Consider the following 21066-nt stretch of genomic DNA (forward strand, 5'->3'; position numbering starts at 1 on the left):
TGCTCTCCCAGCAGATATCAGGGTGATTAAAGTCTCCCATGAGAACCAGGGCCTGTGATCTAGCAATTTCTGCTAGTTGCCAGAAGAAAGCCTCGTCCACCTCATCCCCCTGGTCTGGTGGTCTATAGCAGACTCCAACCACAACATCACCCTTGTTGCTCCCACTTCTCAACTTTATCCAGAGACTCTCAGGTTTTTCTGCAGTATCATACCGGAGCTCTGAGCAGTCATACTCCTCTCTTACATACAACGCAACTCCCCCACCTTTTCTGCCCTGCCTGTCCTTCCTGAACAGTTTATATCCATCCATGACAGTACTCCAGTCATGTGAGTTGTCCCACCAAGTCTCTGTTATTCCAATCACATCATAGTTCCCTGACTGTGCCAGGACTTCCAGTTCTCCCTGCTTGTTTCCCAGGCTTCTTGCATTTGTGTATAGGCACTTAAGATAACTCAATGATCGTCCCTCTTTCTCAGCATGAGACAGGAGTCCTCCCCTCTTGCGCTCTCCTGCTTGTGCTTCCTCCCAGGATCCCATTTCCCCACTTACCTCAGGGCTTTGGTCTCCTTCCCCCGGTGAACCTAGTTTAAAGCCCTCCTCACTAGGTTAGCCAGCCTGCTGGCGAAGATGCTCTTCCCTCTCTTCGTTAGGTGGAGCCCATCTCTGCCTAGCACTCCTTCTTCTTGGAACACCATCCCATGGTCGAAGAATCCAAAGCCTTCTCTCCGACACCACCTGCGTAGCCATTCGTTGACTTCCACGATTCGACGGTCTCTACCCCGGCCTTTTCCTTGCACAGGGAGGATGGACGAGAACACCACTTGCGCCTCAAACTCCTTTATCCTTCTTCCCAGAGCCACGTAGTCTGCAGTGATCCGCTCAAGGTCATTCTTGGCAGTATCATTGGTGCCCACGTGGAGAAGCAGGAAGGGGTAGCGATCTGAGGGCTTGATGAGTCTCGGCAGTCTCTCCGTCACATCGTGTATCCTAGCTCCTGGCAAGCAGCAGACCTCTCGGTTTTCCTGGTCAGGGCGGCAGATAGATGACTCAGTCCCCCTGAGGAGGGAGTCCCCGACCACCACCACCCTCCTCCTCCTCTTGGGAGTGGTGGTCGTGGAACCCCCATCCCTAGGACAGTGCATCTTTTGCCTTCCAATCGGTGGAGTCTCCTTCTGCTCCCTTCCCTCAGATGGGCCATCTAGTCCACTCTCCGCATTAGCACCTGTAGAGAGAACATGGAAACGATTCCTCACCTGTATCTCCATTGCTGGTGCATGGACGCTCCTCTTTCTTCTTCTGGAGGTCACATGCTGCAAAACCTCCTCACAATCCTTCTGTCCCTGCTCCGCCTGCTCTGAATCTTCTGAATTAGTGCAGTGAGGATCTTGTCTGGCTTCTCTAAGGCTTGGCTCCTTTCACCTCCGCTGCAGTTAGCTGGTGTGCTGACGCCCACTTGCTGAGAGCAGAGAGGAGTCTCCATTTCCCGCTGCTTTTGTCTCTGAGGGTTTTTATAAAGAACAGCTGTAGCTATTGCCATCTCCCGTGGCGCCCCGGTAACGGTCCCGCATATCCATTCCCCTCCTTTCCCAGCCGCTCGACTCCCTGCGGCCGCAAGTGAGCAGGACTAGGCCCTCCTCCCCCCCCCCCCCCCCCCCCCCCCCCCGAGTGAAGTGGGTCACTTGAATGACCATCACTGATGGTAAGTGTCCACTGCAGGGATCCTTCCTCAGTATCTGGCTAGATGGCCTGGTCTGGCAGTCCCTGTGTCCCAGCCGGAGCAGAGCCGATGGGTGCCACGCAGAGCCGCCCTCATCCCTCTGCTGCCAGAGAGACAAGCTGCTTGGACTGGGAGGCAGGAAAGGTGGACCCACAGGATCACTGTCCCCCAAGGGATGAGTTACAAAGGGTGGGGTTTAGAAAGTTTTCAGCCTGCCCAGGCCCCTCCCCCCTGAGCACTTGCCTCATGCACAGGAGAACATGTCTGCTGTACCAACCCCATCCCTCTTGCTTGTGTCGCTGAGAAACAGGCTTAAGCCAAACCGCTATAGCTGCTCTTTAAAGGAAATAAGAGTGTTCACACAGAGCTTTGTACCAGTTTAACTACAGCAATGTAAATAGCACCGTTTGTGAAAAGCCTTCTCATGGAGGCACGGCCAGAGGAGGAATCAGAGCCCCTTGTTGGGCCCGCTGATTATCCGCCGCAGCCGGGTAGAATCTCCTCAGAGTCTGAAACATTTTCACCCCTTGTTCAAACATTTGGGGTGGGGAAGGGCAGGGGGCAGGGAAATCACAAAAACGTCATTCCAACCTTTCCTGGTTTTATTTGGTAATTTTGTGAATTTCAACATTTAGACAAATTTCCCCCAGGTTTAATGGAGATGTCTGTGGGTGCTGGAAGCTTCACAGGTCGCAGCTTGAATTAGTATTCTCTTGCACATCCATTCCTGTAAATACATTAGTCTGAAACATGACTAGATGGTCTAATGGGCCCTTTTGGATTGTTCATTATTCAGCCATCCAATCAGTGAGCAGAAACAGAATCGGGTAGCTCAGATGACCAATCGTACCTCATGAGTAACGAATATTCACAACAGCTTGAACAACACACAGGCTGAACATTGCTTGCTCACATATTTGGGTGTAACGATTGCCTCCATGGAAAATCAGGAGTAATCCCGCACGATTTGTGGACTAGAGCAGGAGCTAAATTCAGCCAGCTTTGAGCTCTGCAGCTGGGTTCGGATGGGGTTCATGCCCTGTCATATGGTAGAATGTATGCAGAGTACAGATGGGGTTTGAGATCCTTCCTGGACTGGAGGCAGTTAGAGAAACTATCCTTGGATTTATAATGGAACCTGTTTGCTGGGGAAGTCACTGAGGCCCAGATCCTCCAAGGTAATGTAACTGCACTCCTAACTTCCACTGATTTAGTCCAATTAAAGTCCTAACTATCCCTGCAGCTCTGGGTTGGAGTGACTAACTGCCAAGCCCCCGGTGCTGCCCTGCCATCACTTGTCAGCACCTCGGCCACAGCGGACGGAGAGTCACAGATGGTTAGTTTCTGGCACAATCCCCCATGTGTCTCTGGGCTGAAGATAGAGTGTCCCTGCCAGGAGCCCACTGACTGAGAAAGAGCCTTCCGTAAAGTGGGGCCTTCTGCTTCTGGGGGAGAATGAGCAACCTCTCCCAGCAGAAGCTTCCTCAATGTTTTCAGGCCTCGAGTTGGGTCTGACCTAACCCCTGCATCGGCACCCTCCTCCTTCCCAACACTAGGGTGGAAAAGGGCCTCCAGTTGCCGGAGGGAGTTCTAGGGTCTGTGGTATGCAATCCAAACTGCAGAGCGGCGCCTGTCTCTGCTTGCCATGAGCTCCTAACCTCTTGCCCAGTGGTTGCAGCATTCCCCTGGCCTGAGCAGAAGACCTGTGAACAGGGATCTGCCACCTCCCAGGAGAGTGCCCTAACCAGGGGCCAAGGGCTGATCTGCCTTGGGCTCCTCAGTCTCTCCTGGTGAAGCTGTTCCATGGTAGGTACAGAATTAGAGCCATTGGAGCAGGGGGACCAGAACCGCGTGTCTCCCTGCCCAGGTGAGTGCCCTACCTGCTGGGCTGGCAGGTAGCAGGGAACACCTGCTCCTCTGCTTCTCGTGGATGCTTTGGGTGGAGCTGGGTGGGCTGTGAGCGTGCCTGTGGTATCGGGCCCTGCAGCAGAGTGCAGTGGAGGAATGCCCCATTCGTGGCTCGCACTGGGGCTCAGGTGCTGCAGGCCTGCCAGAGGGCTGCATTGCGATGCCCAGAGGCAGAAATGTCAGTGTGTGTGGAACTTCCACTCGGAAACCATCGAGTTTAGGCACCTGCAGGGTTCGGTGGCAGCTGAGCGAGGGTTTGCGAATGCCAGTGACACCTAATGAGGTGGCGAGGTGCCTGGCCCCTTTGTGACTGTAGTCCAGTGGTGTGCGCTGCACAGGGAGTGCTATCAACAGCTGTCCATGGCTCCGTGTGTTCCCACTTTCCCTCTTCTGAGTTATCCCCAAATCAATAGCGTTCTGGCCACCCCTGCTGAGAACATTCCCGGTGAGTTTGGAATTCATAGAATCATAGAAGATTTGGGTTGGAAGAGACCTCAGGAGGTATCTAGTCCAACCCCCTGTTCAAATCAGGACCAACACCAACTAAATCATCTCAGCCAAGGCTTTGTCAAGCTGGGCCTTAAAAACCTCTAAGGATGGAGATTCCACCACCTCCCTAGGTAACCCATTCCAGTGCTTCACCACCCTCCTCGGGAAATAGTGTTTCCTAATATCCAGCCTAGATCGCCCGCACTGCAACATGAGACCGTTGCTCCTTGTTCTGTCACTTCCACCACTGAGAACAGCTGAGCTCCATCCTCTTTGGAACCTCCCTTCAGGTAGTTGAAGGCTGCTATCAAATGCCCCCTCACTCTTCTGCAGACTAAACAAGCCCAGTTCCCTCAGCCTCTCCTCATAAGTCATGTGCTCCAGCCCCCTAATCATTTTCGTTGCCCTCCACTGGACTCTCTCCAATTTGTCCACATCCTTTCTTTAGTGGGGGGCCCAAAACTGGATGCAATACTCCAAATGTGGCCTCACCAGTGCTGAATACAGGGGAATAATCACTTCCCTTGATCTGCTGGCATTGCTTCTACTAATGCAGCCCAATATGCCATTAGCCTTCTTGGCAACAAGGGCACATTGCTGACTCATATCCAGCTTCTCATCCACTGTAATCCCCAGGTCCTTTTCTGCAGAACTGCTGCTCAGCCAGCCGGTTCCCAGCCAGTGCATGGGATTCTTTTGTCCTAAGTGCAGGACTCTGCACTTGTCCTTCTTGACCTCATCAGATTTATTTTGGCCCAATCCTCGAATTTGTCTAGGTCACTCTGGACCCCCTATCCTCCAGTGATCTACCTCTCCTCCCAGCTTAGTGTCATCTGCGAACTTGCTGAGGGTGCAGTCCATCCCATCATCCAGATTATTAATAAAGATGTTGGACAAAACCGGCCCCAGGACTGACCCCTGGGACACTCCGCTTGATACCGGCTGCCAACTAGACATCGAGCCGTTGATCACTACCTGTTGAGCTCAACGATCTAGCCAGCTTTCTATCTACCTTATAGTCCATTTATCCAATCCATACTGTTTTAACTTGCTGGCAAGTATAGTATGGTATCTTTTAGTAGCGGCTGTGGCGTTCAGCAGTTACCCTGTAGCTGGCAGAGAAATGGAGTGAGTAAGTCTAATTAGGCTTGTTCCCGCTTCTGGAGCCCAGGAGAAGATCAGGGGCCAGGAGAGCTCTCCCCTCCTAGGCCCGATCCTGTTCCTCTGAGGAGAGGGCCTAACACCTGAGATCCAGCCAAACTGCAGCCTCCTTTGTCACTTCCGCTTGGCCGTCACCCAGGTGGGGGAACTGCAGGTGTCAATGCCATGCTCCGTGCCCTTTCTGGGCTCTCCCTTTGATCCCAGCTCCCGTGCAAAGCTCCCTGTGATGGGTTCAGTCACAGGGACCCTCTTGGGACTGTCACCTGATATTCTGAAATTACCTCTGAGCCCGTTTTCACTGCCAGCTTGGGCCTCCAGAACCCTGCCTTGTTCAGCCAAACACGCTAACCTACAGCAACACAGACCCAGGTCTGGTCCACGCCCCCAAAGCTACAGATTTTAACCAAAAACTGCTCAGCAGGTCACCTATCACCAGCACCCAGACACCCAGATCCCAATGGGATCCAAACCCCAAATAAATCCGTTTTACTCTGTATAAAGCTTATAAAGGGTAAACTCATAAATTGTCCGCCCTCTATAACACTGATCATAGAATCATAGAATATTAGAGTTGGAAGAGACCTCAGGAGGTCATCTAGTCTAACCCCCTGCTCAAAGCAGGACCAATTCCCAACTAAATCATCTCAGCCAGGGCTTTGTCAAGCTGGGCCTTAAAAACCTCTTAAGGATGGAGATACCACCACCTCCCTAGGTAACCCATTCCAGTGCTTCACCACCCTCCTAGTGAAATAGTGTTTCCTAATATCCAACCCAGACCTCCCCCACTGCAACTTGAGACCATTACTCCTTGTTCTGTCATCTGCCACCACTGAGAACAGCCGAGCTCCATCCTCTTTGAAACCCCCCTTCAGGTAGTTGAAGGCTGCTATCAAATCCCACCTCACTCTTCTCTTCTCTGATAGAGAGATATGCACAGCTGTTTGCTCCCCCAGATATTAATCACCTACTCTGGGTTAATTAATAAACAAAAGTGATTGTATTAAGTATTAAAAGTAGGATTTAAGTGGTTTCAAGTAATAACAGACAGAACAAAGTAAGTCACCAAGCAACATAAAACAAAAACACACAAGTCTAAGCCTAATACATTAAGAAACTGATTACAGGTAATATCTCACCCACAGAGATGTTCCAATAAGTTTCTTTCACAAACTAGACTCCTTCCTAGTCTGGGCCCAATCCTTTCCCCCGGTACAATCCTTGATAGTTCCAGCAGACATCTTAGGTGCAGGGCTGGCTTTAGGCCAATTCCCCGGAATTGGACCCCATGGCTAAGAGGGCCCCAAGGCTTAGGCTCAGCCAGTGGCGGTCCGCTCCGGTGGCATTTTGGCGGTGGGGGGGGGGGTCCACTCCGGGTCCTCGGGGGCATTTCGGCGGCTGTGGGTCCTTCAGTGCCGCGGAAGATGCGGAGCGGACCCCCCGCCACTTAAGTGCCGCCGAAGACCCGGACTGCCGCCGGGTATTGGAATCGGACTCCGCAGGTCCTAAAGCCGGCGCTGCTTAGGTGGAAACTAGGGGCTTTCTCATGACTGGCAGCCCCCTTTGTTCTGTTCCACCCCCTTTTATAGCTTTGTCACAAGGCAGGAATCTTTTGTCTCTCTGGGTTCCCACCCTTCCTTCTAAACGGAAAAGCACCAGATTTTAGATGGATTCCAGGATCCTGTGAGACCTCATTCTTCATTCCCTATGGGCTGGCCCACACGTACACAGGAAGGCTTGCAGGTAAATAAACCATCTACAACCAATTGTCCTAGTCAGTGGGAACCATCAAGATTCTAAACCACCATTAATGGCCCACACTTTGCATAATTACTATAGGACCTCAGAGTTATACTTCGTATTTCTAGCTTCAGATACAAGAATGATACATGCATACAAATAGAATGGACACACTCAGTAGATTATAAGCTTTGTAATGATATCTTACAAAAGACCTTTTGCATAAAGCGTATTCTAGTTACATCATATTCACATTCATAAACATACTTTCATAAAGCATATGGAGTGCAACATCACACTCCCCTCCTCGGGGACGACGAGTCCACGTGGTTACAAACTTCCCACAGGAAATCAAACCACCAAAAGAACAGGAGAGATGCCCCGAGTGGCCAGGGCAGAGTCCTGTGTGCATGGTCAGTGCCTTGGTATTGGGGAAGTGGGGGCAGCATTGTACCCCTCAGCCATGCACAGAGGGGACTCTGTGTATATCTCTCCCCCATCCCACAGGAATTGGGGGCTCTGCTGCCTCTGTGGCGGTGCACTGGCCCCGTTCCTCCCAGCTCACGCATAGCTTGGCTCTGGGGTCTATTGCTCTGGCCTGTTGGAGCTTGTCCTGTATGGAGGAGGCTGAAGCCCTGCCTGGGGACACCCCCTTTAAGGCTGTCTGAAACAGTTCTTAAAGTGTCAGATTTCAGAGGGGTAGCCATGTTAGTCTGTATCAGCAAAAAGAACAGGAGTACTTGTGGCACCTTAGAGACTAACAAATTTATTTGAGCATAAGCTTTCATGGGCTAAAACCCACTTCATCGGATGCATGCAGTGGAAAATACAGTAGGAAGGTGTATATATATATATACACACAGAGAACATGAAAAAATGCGTGCTGCCATACCAACTGTAATGAGAGTAATTAATTAAGGTATTATCAGCAGGAGAAGTGATAATCAGGATGGCCCAACCAATGACAAACGCTGAGTGAAGATCTCTGCCAAATGACTCCCCCCGCCCCAAGAGTGCCAAGGTGCTGGTGGGCCTAGCACCGTGCCTTGGCTTGGAGCAGTAGAACGCAGCACTCAGGAATAGCCTCTGAAAAGGGAGGGTTAAATGACAGCCTGAGAATTGTAAACAGGTCCCGGATGCTGAAATGACTCCAGGCCAATTTACACAATCCAAAGGGCTCCGCTGCATTAGCTGAGCAGGGGGTGGGGGGCGGGCTCACACACTTCCTGGCACGTCAGCCCCTGGAGTCAGCTCCTGCAGGGCTGGGATGGGTCCTGACCAACCTTCCCTTCTCAGGGTCTGGGGAGCTGCACGGGAACCAAGCGCTTGTCACAGCCAGGGCCCTGAGCAATGTGTTTGGGGCTCTCTGGGGACAAACCAGATCTGTTTATATATGGTCGGTCTACAGCAGGCCAACTCCTTTGCTGCAGTGCAGGGCCATATGTTCACTGTCCCCACACTGCAGCCATAGGAGCTGCTATCTCTAAGCAGTGCCAGTGTGGCCTTTGCTCGGGCTCCAGGGCTGCAACCCTCCCTGCACCGAGTTCTCCCTCCAAGGCAGGGGGGCAGTGTGGCAGCGTTAATGTAGGCACAGACTGCAGCATGGGGCCTTGGGCTTGGCCAGGGAGCGGCTCCTGCTCAGCCTTTGCCCTGCTCTGGTGAGTGTAAAGAGCCCAGACTCCTCTGGAAATCACCGTGGGACTGATATTCCCATCACTCCCTTTTCCTCTCTCTCAGGGGAGCCCTGCAGCTGCCTCTTCTCCACTCATCTCTTTCTACCTCCCAGTGTGCTCCCAGCTCCCTGCCCGCCGTGCGTTACCACCAGAGGAGTGCTCCAAGTGCCCCTGACACAGGTGCGCAGTGGGGGAAGAGGGAGCCAGGAGCTCTCTCACCCCCAGCCCCTGCACAAGGGCCAGGCCCAGTCAAGGGGCCTGCAGTCAGGAGAGCACAAGGGCTGTCCCCTCTGAGCATCCATGGGGCACAGATTGCCCCAGAGAGCAAGGGGAGGAGCTGAGAAGAGGCCAGGCCATGGTCTTGCCCACATACAGCCCTGCCTCTTTGTGCTGCGGAGCTGAGACAATCCCTTCTAATGCTCGCTGGCAAGGCCCAGCTCTGCATCGCCCCCAGGCTGCGCCAGTGCTCACCGGTACCTGGTGCAGGCTGGCCCTGCAGCTGCCCCACAGCTAACTGATCTGGGTCTCCGCCGTCCTGGTGCAGCCACGCTCGGCTATCCCCGGCCCTGCCGGATCAGCCCACTGACTGCTTCTGTTGCTGTTCCAGAGCGCATTACTCAGACGGTGGAGATCACCAAACACGTGGTGGACATTGAGGAGAAGGGGGTCAAACTGCGCCTGACCATCGTGGACACCCCAGGATTCGGCGACGCTGTGAACAACACGGAATGGTATGTCCCACGGGAGAGGAAGGGGCCACGGCTCTGCAGTTCGCCTGGCAGGATGAGCAGGAGCCCGGCAGCCACGCCCACTGGGCAGTCTGGGCCCTGGAGAGAACAGAAATGACTCCAAGTACTAGATGAGTGCAGGCCGCTGCACGCAAACCAGCCCCGCCTCACTGAACTGCTCACATCCTCCTGGGGTGGAGCAGCAGAGACTGGAGGAGGCTCAGGGTGCAAATCAGGCTTTCTGCTAATGACCTGGCAGCCTGGTGCTCAGTGGCTGTGCGGGGCAGACTCTGGTCTGGAGAGAGGAACATAAAAGCAGTAGTAACTGAGCCATCGTGTGCAAAGGGGTCAATCCCGGAGGGCAGTCCTGGTGTCAGTGCTTGTCAATACAGTTATCGATGACCCTGGAGAGGGAGCTGAACAAAGTGGCAATGTTCATGGCTGGCACAGAATTCCTGGCTTCTCAGGCTGCCTTGCGGGGTAGATGTCTGGTTTGGTCTGGCTGTTTGTCGCTCCTCTGATTTATCTGCACAATGCATGCACAGCATGTGAGGGACTCAGCCAGGAAAATGACTTTGGAAAGCCAGCCTGGCACACTCCAGCTCTTACATCTGCCAAAGCTCCAGGGTTAGGGATGTGTGCATGCAGGCCCTGACCCCACCTGTGGTGTGAGTTTCGCCCATTAACAAACCCCATTGTTCTGGATTCATTTCTGCCAGTAAGTCTAGCTTGTGGTGCAGAGAAACACTTAAGTTTGAACCAAAGGAAGTAAAGGAAATAATGCCACCTAGCCCTTAAACAGCACTCCAGAGGGTAGGGTCCTTATCTTCATTTTACAGCTGGGGAAACTGAGGCACAGGGCAGTGACTTGCCCAAGGTCACCAGCCCGCCAGTGGCAGAGCTGGGACTAGAACCCAAGTCTCCAGAGTCCCAGTCCAGTCCAGTGCTCTACCCACTGGGAAACACTGCCTTTCCCCAGACACAGCTACAGATCAGACATACCGTATGGCCAACCTTAAAAGTTCAACAATCCTGAGCCTGACTCCAACAGATGATGAGACCGACCCAGCAATTTACCAGAAAAGATTAGTGGCTTTTTCTCTGTTTGATCTGCTTCCCATCCCCTCTGTGCCAGTCACAGCGGGGCCAGCTCTGCCACATGCCCAGGGAGGCAGCTGTGGTTCCTGCTGCACAGAGGGATATGCTGGGCTCGGCCCCAATGGTGCTATGCTCTGTCTGAACACACATCGGAGACAGCCCTACCCTGAAGAGCTTACAGTGTAATGCAGAGCACAGGAGTGCGTGGGGCTGTGGGAGCTGGACATGGGGCAGAGCCCCCAGACTGGGCAGGACTCAAACTGGTGACAGACACCCAGCACCCTCTCTCCCCCTCCCCCAGGTGTGAAGAAGAGTGAGGCTGCTCTTTTAAATCAAGTTCAGGACCCGGCTCTCCTGCCCTGGACACAGGCAAAATCCCACCCCAACAACTGCTCTCGGTCTCAGGCCGCCGCAAACAGTCAGCTCCCATTAACCCAATAAATAATAAACTGCCCCAGCAGAATGAATGTTAGTACAGTGTCCCCATTCACTTCTCATAGCACAGCGTACAGTAGACCCCTGCTAACAGTCACAGCAGGCTCCTCTCCCTAGCAGCTATACGTGTCTATATTTACTGCTCCCCCGGCTTAGCAGCTGGGTGTGAACCCATCATCTTTAGTTCCATAGCTCAGACCTCTTCTACGTTAGCTGCTGTTCTCCGTGGGCTGACCTGGACAGGAGGACACAACTCTCCTCTGTCCAGTGGGCTACACAAGTATTTGTGAGACAGCAGCAGAACATGGGGCAGCGGGATCTGTGGCTTGTCTTCCTGCCTGTGGGGGCAGATTGTGAGCTAGTGCTCATAGACAGTGCTGTGCCCGTGTGTGGGTCATCCATGAGCATGAGCTTCTACTGCTTGAGCTAAAGAGGCAGCTATCATAACATGGGTCTAATAGCAGAGTCCCAGATCTCTAGCTGTGGTGTAATTACTAATGAGTAACACACTGTGCTAGTGTGGGGTACAGAAGCACCTGATTTGGCACATCACTTCTGTCAGGTGAGGGGCGGCTCTGGTACATTTTCAGCACTTTATGATGTGCTCTTGCACATGCTCTGTTATCTTAGCTGAGGCCTGGATGAAGGACAGTTCCCCAGGCCTGCGAGGTTAATTCAGGATGCGAGGCTGACAGAGGAGGATGAGAATTTCCCCTGATTGCCCTCCGCCATTTGCACTGTCAGAGATCAGATGCTGGTCTGGGTTCTGGTGCAGCCATCCCTGTGTTTCAGCACTAGTGAAGCTCATAGCTTCTCACATCTGGGTCCCGGCTGGAGAGGAGCAGCAGCTCCTTGCAGCTCCTGCAGGACAATGGAAGCAGGCTAATTCCGAGCTGATGGTCTTACATTTCCTAGTGCAGGGAGTTCTTTTAACATGCTGGCCAGTGCACCGGGGACTGGGCTCACTTGGCTCTCTCCACCCTGTCCCCTCTCTTCCCAGCTGGAAACCTGTGGCTGATTACATAGATCAGCAATTTGAGCAATATTTCCGGGATGAGAGCGGCCTGAACCGGAAGAACATCCAGGACAACCGCGTGCACTGCTGCCTCTACTTCATCTCACCCTTTGGACATGGGTATGGGAAATCCACAGCCGATCCCTCCCTCCTTCCCTGAGAATGCTAAAAACCACCTTACCCACAAGTCCTAGACACAGCACTAGTGAGCTAGACTTGTAAAATGAGTGCTGGCCCTGGGCGTGATGCTCACAGCGCTGCGCTCCCAGCCAAGCACTAACGGCATTGCTGCGGGAGTCTTGACTGAGGCTGCTGTGGGAACGCTTGCATTGCAGGGGGCTCAGCGGGCAGTGGGGAGGCAATGACTCTAGGATGCTCACACTGCCGGAGTCCTGTCTGGGCACTGCCAGGGCACTGCGCTGGGGAAGCTCACACTGTGGAGTCCCCAGCTGGCACTGCCAGGGCAGTGCTTGGCGGACGCTCGCACTGCCGGAGTCCTGTAGCTACGAGAACGTCCTACCCCAATTTACAGGGCTAACTTTGCTCTCTGTCGGCAGCCTTCGTCCCCTGGATGTGGAATTCATGAGAGCTCTCCATCAGCGGGTGAACATTGTGCCCATCCTGGCAAAAGCTGACACCCTGACGCCCTCAGAGGTGGAGCGCAAGAAAAGCAAGGTGAGAGGAGGCCTGGCTGCCTCTGAATTCCTCCCTCCCCCCCGCCCAAGTAATGGACTGCTCCTCCCGCCCCCGCCCCTGGCTGACATGAGGGTCTTTCACTCTGCCACTGCCTCTGGAAAAATGGGAGCCACAATTCCCCACCAGTGCCATTAACCATTGACAGCCAGGGGAGCAGCTGTGTGCTTCCTGGGACTCAGCCAGGGTGTCCTGCGCATGTCTGGGCACCGGCCTGGTACCATGAGCCTGTCTACACCCCAGCCTCCGCCATCACTCCCCGGGTGCTGCTGCACCTCAGGGGATTCCGTCCCATTGGCTCACTGTAGCCAAGGCCTGTTTTAAACAGGCATTTCTATAGGGCTCCTCCCAGAGTAGCCAGTGCCCCCCCTCAGTATCCCAGGAATGGGAGAGGCCAGGACAGAGAGGGAGCTGCAGAGTCCTACAGGATACTAAGGGAAGGGACAACAGGAGGCAACCCCTTTGAAATGGAGGATGTAAGGGACAAGAGCTGGTCCCTCTGGCCTCATGGAGTCTGAGGATTGGTGAGAAGAGGGAGGGAGGTACAGGCCAGGCTGCAGAGAGTGCAGCTGCCACACCCTGTGTGCCCGAGGGTCCCTGGGGCAATGGTCAGAACTGGCCCTGGGGAGAAAGCGGCCAATGTACCATGTCGGGGTCCTGGCCTGTTTGGAAATGAACCACCGGTGTCTGGATTCTACTGTTCGGTGTGAGATGGAAGAACAGACAGTAGTTGGCATGTAGGTGAGCATAACGTATTCCTCTCTCTCCCTTAAAATGAGGGTGCTGTAAAGACAGGGCTGAGTGCCAGAGCCGTCAGTCTGGGGGCTTGTTTCTTTGTTCAGATTCGAGAAGAAATCGAACATTACGGGATCCGGATCTACCAGTTCCCTGAGTGCGACTCTGATGAAGATGAGGATTTCAAGCTGCAGGACCAGGCATTGAAGGTGAGCAGATGAGAGCGGCTGTCCCACTGAATGCAGCTCAAGGAACAGGGTCAGCGTCACCTGCTAAGCCCCAGGTATATCTTGCGTGACAAATGCAGCCAGACATGCCTCAGCCCAGTGGCTTCTACACTCTGAGAAGGGCAGCTTTATAGTCCAGCCGGAAGGGAAACCTTCCTGGATCATCTGTTTACTGGGAGGGAGGCTCTGACCAAGAACAGGAGGTAATGGAATTAGACCCCACAAGGTATGTGCAGAACGCAGCAGCCCCTGGGCATTAGCCAGTTCTGGAGAATCACCTGATCTAGTGAGTAAGGAGCAATGGGAGGGAGGGTTAAAATCCACAGGCATGGGAGAAGGGTGGGGGATCCCTAAAGGCTAGATCCTCTGAAAAGGAAAGAGGCAAGGAGCACGAATCAGGCAGTGTGGCTGCAGGAGGGGCTGCTCAGAGATCTGACACCCTGAAAATACAGAGTGTGGGGGAAGCAACCATACCAGTCCGTATTCAGAACCAGCAAAGGGTTTGGAGGGAGAGCGACCAGCAGCAGATAAAGGAATGAGTGGACATGTACCAAAGGACTAAGGCAGCTAGGTCTTCCAAAGGGCGGGCATTAGAAGAACCCTGGGGGGAAAGCACTAGAGCGAGTGCCCAGGTTAGGGAGACAAGAAATCTTTTAAAAGAAACCTGAAGGGAAGATTATAGACTGTGGTCACGGGGACTCGTGTTACTAGCTGCTGACAGCTGCTGGCAGTGAGGAGAGCTGGACACACACTGCTGAGCGCGTCAGCTGAGTTCACAGCTCCTTTGCCAGAGTGGCCTGTAAAGCACCCTGGGCCTGCTCCCGCTCCCGCTCCCGCCGGCGTCGACAGCAAACCTGCCACTGAGTCCAGCATGGGCAGGATCACGCCTGCAATGGCGTCTCCCAGCCTCCTCCCTGGGCTCCCCCTGCCCAGCCAGCGCATTGCTGTCATTCTGAGCTCGGGGGGCACAGAACCAGGGTGGTGGCCCAGCACGAGGTACCGAGCTGCCCTAGCCTGTAGCATGGCACGTCAGGCCCGGATGGTGGACCCCAGCATCACACTGTGCTGTATGGAGCAGAGGGAGGGGCAGGCGGCTAGTAGGGGATCTGCCTGCGAGCTCTGCGAGCTACTGGGAGTATGGGAGGTGAGCGTCTGAGTGACGGGCTGGCAGAAAGGACCAGGAGGGCCGGTAAGATGCTGTTTCCCTGCCCAGCTGGCAGGAATTGCAGCAGGATGAACACAGCAGTGATTTGTCGCGAGTCCACTGCTGCGGGGCTGCTAGATCAGTGTCTGGACCCAGACCCGCCCGGCTCCGGCTCCCCTTGAACCGTCAGTTTACATGGCTCTTGCGCTCCTCGCCAGCAGCAGCTCTCCAGGTCCTTTCCAGCCATTGCTCTGGGGTGCTCTGGCTCCCGTTCAGCGGGACACACCTGGTACTACCAACCCTGTGTGACCCTTTGCAGCTGGCTTCTCCCTCCGCTCTCACTGCTCCCGCTGGCCCCGCTCCTTCCCTGAGTCTGATCTCAAGGGGAAGGAGCGCCAGCAGTGGAAAGCTACTTGCACTCCCATGCCAGGGGCTGGATTTAGCAAGGGCTGAGACACGGTGTATCCTTCCAGGTGTAGGCTGGGCAACTTTGTGCTAGGTGGTGGCTAGTGAGATCCCAGTGAATGCATTAACCAGGCTTGTTAGCAGGACTCCAGTGCGTCTACACTGGAGCTGCCTGTGTAACTCCCACTCAGGTGAACGCACCCGCGCTAGCTGGGTCAGAGCTCGCATGCTAAAAATAGTAGCGTTGCCGCAGCTGGCCAGGCCGTCCGAGTACGTGCATAGGAGCTCCGATGGGATTGTTCTCAGGGCAGCCAGAGCTACACCAGTGTAGTGAGCAAGCTGGTGCGGGTGTGTCTGCCCACATGGGGAATGACAAACCCCACTTCAGTGCAGATGGACCCTGGGGTCCCAGAGCACTGGGGCTGGGGGAGGCCGTGGCCAGGAATAACCCCATGGCTCTGTTCCAGGAGAGCATCCCTTTCGCTGTGATCGGCAGCAACACGGTTGTGGAGGCCAAAGGAAGGCGAGTCCGTGGGCGACTGTATCCCTGGGGCATCGTGGAAGGTAAGGCGGGTTTGGCTTGTAGCTCAGAGGCTCAGGGACCACGTCCTCCTCCATGTTCCTGCGTCCACCCCCACCCCTAGGGCAGTGGTGCTCACGGACGGGGACTGCTGACGGACTCAGCAGGCAGAGCCATGGCTGGCGAGCTCAGTGGGGGTGCTCGGGGGCACTAAGGTGCTGCCCCACCTCCATATGATTTGGGGGAGGCCAGGGCGAGGTCCCCGGCCTGCTGCAGGGCCCTCCTTAGCCCTCATCATCCCCTTGTGCAGCTATGGAGCCAGGCCAATTCAAAGCAGTGCTCTGCCTTTCTGCAGTGCTGGGCCATTTGTTCTCTCGGCCCTCTGCTCCCCCACCCACCTGGGGGAGGCCCTGCTCTGCTGGGTGGCCCCGAGATCTGCCCATCTAAGCCAGGCCCCTCCCCTGCAGTGGAGAACCCTGCGCACTGCGACTTTGTGAAGCTGCGCACCATGCTGGTGAAGACCCACATGCAGGACCTCAAGGATGTGACACGAGAGACCCACTACGAGAACTACCGGGCGCAGTGCATCCAAAGCATGACCCGCATGGTGGTGAAGGAGAGGAACCGCAAGTACGGAGGGAGTGGGCACAGGGCCTGTGGGGGTGCAGGTGGAGCAGGCTCAGGGCCTGTGAGGGTCCAGGGGGAGCGGGCTAAGGGCTGTGGGGGTATGGAGGGAGCGGGCTCAGGGGAAGGAGAGGGCACAGGGCTGTGGGGGTATGGAGGGAGCGGGCTCAGGGGAAGGAGCGGGCACAGGGCTGTGGGGGTATGGAGGGAGCGGGCTCAGGGGAAGGAGCGGGCACAGGGCTGTGGGGGTATGGAGGGAGCGGGCTCAGGGGAAGGAGAGGGCACAGGGCTGTGGGGGTATGGAGGGAGCGGGCTCAGGGGAAGGAGCGGGCACAGGGCTGTGGGGGTATGGAGGGAGCGGGCTCAGGGGAAGGAGCGGGCACAGGGCCTGTGGGGGTATGGAGGGAGCGGGCTCAGGGGAAGGAGCGGGCACAGGGCCTGTGGGGGTATGGAGGGAGCGGGCTCAGGGGAAGGAGCGGGCACAGGGCCTGTGGGGGTACGGAGGGAGCGGGCTCAGGGGAAGGAGCGGGCACAGGGCCTGTGGGGGTATGGAGGGAGCGGGCTGAGGTCCTTGGGGTGTACGGGGGGAGCAGGCACAGGAGCAGCAGCACGGAGCCAGGCACAAGTGCCCACGCTGCTGAGAACCTTGGGAGTCACAAGCAGGGTCTTCAACCCGCAACGACAGCCTCTGTCAGCCTCTGCACTGAGCATTGCACAGAGAAGTCCAGGGGAGCAGATCCATGGTGCCTGCATCCCGGAATGGGCCTGGGAGAGGCAGGTCAGGGACGAGAGCTAGAGGAGACTATGTATCCCTGACAGCCTCTGCCCTTTGGGGGTTAGCCCAAGGCTGGGCTGGTTCCCTTGCTGGGGAAGGAACGTGGCATGACACCGGTGTGCGGGCAGCAGGGGTGCAAGGTGAGGCCACCCTTCCCTGCACACTGAACCACGATGACAGGCGCTGTGCAGAAAAACCATGGGTCACGTTCATCTGTGCGCTGTGCAGAGCCCCGGGAGTAGGGGGGGCCTGAAGCACCCACTCCTGTGGCTGATGGGGGCTGGTAAGAGCATCCCTGCCAGATGGGCCTTGCAGCAGCCAGGCACCCGCCAGATCATTGGAACATCCCAGCCATGCCACTTCCCACCCCGACAAGCCCCTTTGCCCCAGGCTATCCCTGGCACCAGGACAGTTAGCTCCGAGCGAGCCCGGAAGGTGCTTGTGCCAGCAGTACTGCCTGGGCGGGACATCCAACCCCGTGTGTAGCTGGCACAACATGGCTGCAGGGCCAGGGTGAATTCCTCCCCCATGTGCACAGCCGGAAAGCAAGGGGCCAGCACAGGGCTGGGAGCACAGGTCTCTCCAGTCGCACTCCAGGAGGGAGGGAGAGCTCCCTGTGGAGTCACTCGCTGCTGTACACAGTGCTCTGGCTTCTCCTCCGATCACGTTTTGCCCAGGTGGAGGTGGTGGCCTAGGGCGCAGGGCGGGGTAGAGCCAGGCCCTCTGCCCCTGTATCTGCTGCTCACTGTCTGCAGTGCCCTCACGTATGCACTGAGCTGTAGGGCCAGAACCTCTGCTGGGGAGAAGCTCCGTACCCGTGTTGCAATCAGAGAATGACTACAGTTTACACCCGCTGTGGCTCTGGCCCCTACTGCTGCTTCTCCGCTCACCCTGGTGTAACTCCAGCGGCTTCAGCAGAGCTACTCCGGAGTTAGGCCAAGACAGCCGAGGGCTGGTCGGCCCCGTAAGGAGCTGTCTGCCCATAGTTTGAGTGGAGGGTGACACCCAGGTAGCAGGCTAAACTGGCAGCTCTAATGGCTCATTCTAAGCTCGTCTCTTCGTGTACGTTGTTTTGCGGCATCCCCCTGGGGAAGAAGGAGAGAGTCCTCCGCCTTGGGACTGTGCTGCAGCGACTGCTCTATGGAGTGACCCCGCTGATCCCTCGGCATCAGATGACACCAGGCAGTGCTGTCTCCCAAGGACACCAGCAGGCTGGGAGCTTTCTGGAGTACTGAACTCTCCCCTGGTCCCTTCCCTTGCGCTGGTTCATGGCTGTCCTTTGGTGGAGTGTTGCTCTGATCTGCTGTCACAGGCTGCAGCCGGCCCTGTGTATCTGTTCTACCTGTGTTAGTTCATAAAAAATATTTTGTTGTATCAAATGCTGTCTTGGTTCCGTCCATATCTCCTCCGGAAAGTGACCATGTGAAATGGCACACTAGGCCCATGGTTTATTGTGCCCCAGTCATTTCCAATCCAGCAGGGCTCAGTTACTGTGACTGTCTCTTTTCAGACTCTGCCTGGAGTCTGAGAGTCAAGTTGGTCTCTTCCTTTCTTGTGCATCATCATCAATCATGGTGGTTCTGCAGCCCAGACTCACCAGTGGCACGCACTAGTCTAACGGGCTGGCATTGTGAATGGGACTCAGTAACCAGTGCTGTTGGGAAGGCATTCCTTCTTGTGCAGCCCTAGTATTACTAAAGCATGCGCTGTCTGTGAGCACCCCGTGGTGGCTCTGGAGACAGCTTGGCCAGAGCCCCGGATCCGGGCCAAGTGGACACAGGAGGCGTTTAGGGGAACCACTACCCTAAACAGTGGCCAGGAGATGGACCATTCCACCAAAGGCAGACACAGGTACTTACCCTGCTGAGCCCAGCATGGTGCTGCCTCTCCTGAGCTAAGCCTCCTGCATTACTGAGCCTTCAGACAACTGGCAGAGCAGGAAATTCAGGCCATACCCAAGTTCTGTGCTTAAAGGTGGAGTACAGCAAAGGCCTGATGGTCAGACACCAGAGTAGGGATTAGAATTCAGTCCCAGTGGCTCAGATTCTCAGTGATATTTAGGTGCCTAACTGATTTCCTTGGGGTTAATCAACTAACTCCCTTTGAAATCAATGGGCATTAGGTGCTTAACTACATTTGAGAATCTGAGCCAACATTCAATGGCCTTTCGTTCTAGGATTATAATAGGGAGCTGCTGTCTTGAGGGAATCCAGTAGCAGCATACGACCAAGGAGTTTAGTTTGGACATACGGGTGGAGCCCTACCATATGTGAAAGTGAAGTAGTATGGTCGTAAGACACACCCAAACATTGAGCCAAGAGGGGCTGTTTCAAGTGCATCGACCCTGGGGCTCGGGTGGTAAAGGCCTGCAGCTTTTGGACAGATTAGCTGTTCAGGCTCTCAGGGAGGAGAGAGATACGAAGAGTTCAGGGAGCTCCGAGTGTGGCTGCCATAAACTGCCACAGTGAAAGTATCACTTAACACCAGACTGAAAAAGGACAAGTTCCTTCCCCACTCAGTTGTAGCAAACTCAGTCTGGGCAGCCACATTCCCTCTACAGCAGCTGGTGGGGTACCTAGGGCTCATGTACGATGAGGCTGATGGATCCGAGGTGCTCTCTCTCACACACATTCTTGAACGATTGAGGACAATGCCTCCATGGTAGATCGTGACATGTGCCTATCTCTTTGCCACATTTCCACTAACAGCTGGCTAACACTTCATCACCATATCTGGCCTTCAGACCATAACCAGAGAAGGGAGGGGGCAAAAGACTCCATATAGCACTCAGATGCAGTGGTGACAGGTGCTACAGAAAGCCCCAAGACAGAGGAGCATCCTAGAACCTACAGGGTTCCTCTTGGACATGGTTATTGCTACTATTTCTTCACATGGGTAAGAGCATAAGAATGGCCAGACTGGGTCAGACCAAAGGTCCATCTAGCCCAGTATCCTGACAGTGGCCAATGTCGGGTGCTTCAGAGGGAAGGAACAGAACAGGGAATCATCAAGTGATCCATCCCGTCGCCCATTCCCAGCTTTTGGCAGTCAGAGGCTGGGGACACTCAGAGCCTGGGGTTTCATCCCTGACCATCTTGGCTAATAGCCATTGATGGATCTATCCACCATGAATTTAACTAGTTCTTTTTTGAACACAATATTGCTTTTGGCCTTCACAACATCACCTAACAACAAATTCCACAGGCTGACTGTGTGTTGTGTGAAGAAGTGCTTCCTTATGTTAGTTTTAAAACTGCTGTCTATTAATTTCATTGGGTGACCCCTGGTTCTTGTGTTATGTGAAGGCATAAATAACACTTCCTTATTCACTTTTGCCACACCAGGCATGATTTTATAGACCTCTGTCATATCCCCCTTTAGTCGTCTCTTTTCCAAGCTGAAAAGTCCCAGTCATTCTAATCTCTCCTCATAGGGAAGCTGTTCCATACTCTTAATCAGTTTTGTTGCCGTTCTCTGTATCTTTTCCAATTTTAATATAACATTTTTGACATGGGGCGAACAGAACTGCCTGCAGTATTTATATAGTGGCATTATGATATTTTCTGTCTTATTATCTATCCCTTTCCTAATGGTTCCTAACATTCTGTTAGCTTTTTTGACTGCCTCTGCACATTGAACAGATGTTTTCAGAGAACTATGCACAGTGACTCCAAGATCTCTTTCTTGAGGGGTAACAGCTAATTTAGATCCCATCATTTTGGATATATAGTAGGGATTATGTTTTCCAATGTACATGACTTTGCATTTATAAACACTGAATTTCAACTGCCATTTTGTCAGCCAGTTACCCAGTTTTGTGAGATCCTTTTGTAGTTCTTCGCAGTCTGCTTTGGACTTAACTATCTTGAGTAATTTTGTATCATCTGCAAATTTTGCCACCTCACTGTCTACCCCTTTTCCCAGATCATTTACTAATACGTTAAACAGCACTGGTCAGAGACCTGGGGGACACCACTATTT

At 54.4% G+C, this 21066-nt stretch overlaps 1 protein-coding gene across 7 annotated transcripts in view; it reads left to right on the forward strand.

Moving 5' to 3' along the window:
• Nucleotides 1-21066, forward strand: part of SEPTIN4 (septin 4) — a 91891-nt gene that overhangs the window by 55045 nt on the left and 15780 nt on the right. For 5 of the 7 annotated variants that reach the window (XM_034752497.1, XM_034752496.1, XM_034752501.1 and 2 more), the window contains 6 exons: nucleotides 9294-9417; nucleotides 11948-12082; nucleotides 12520-12637; nucleotides 13498-13599; nucleotides 15634-15730; nucleotides 16154-16316. In XM_034752497.1, the coding sequence (XP_034608388.1) occupies nucleotides 9294-9417; nucleotides 11948-12082; nucleotides 12520-12637; nucleotides 13498-13599; nucleotides 15634-15730; nucleotides 16154-16316 (739 nt within the window). Of the gene's footprint in view, nucleotides 1-9293; nucleotides 9418-11947; nucleotides 12083-12519; nucleotides 12638-13497; nucleotides 13600-15633; nucleotides 15731-16153; nucleotides 16317-18179; nucleotides 18465-21066 lie in introns of those variants that run through there. The other 2 variants (XM_034752498.1, XM_034752499.1) reach the window with 2 other exon arrangements.

Source organism: Trachemys scripta, chromosome 18 (assembly GCF_013100865.1).
Source record: "Trachemys scripta elegans isolate TJP31775 chromosome 18, CAS_Tse_1.0, whole genome shotgun sequence".
NCBI lineage: Eukaryota > Metazoa > Chordata > Testudines > Emydidae > Trachemys > Trachemys scripta.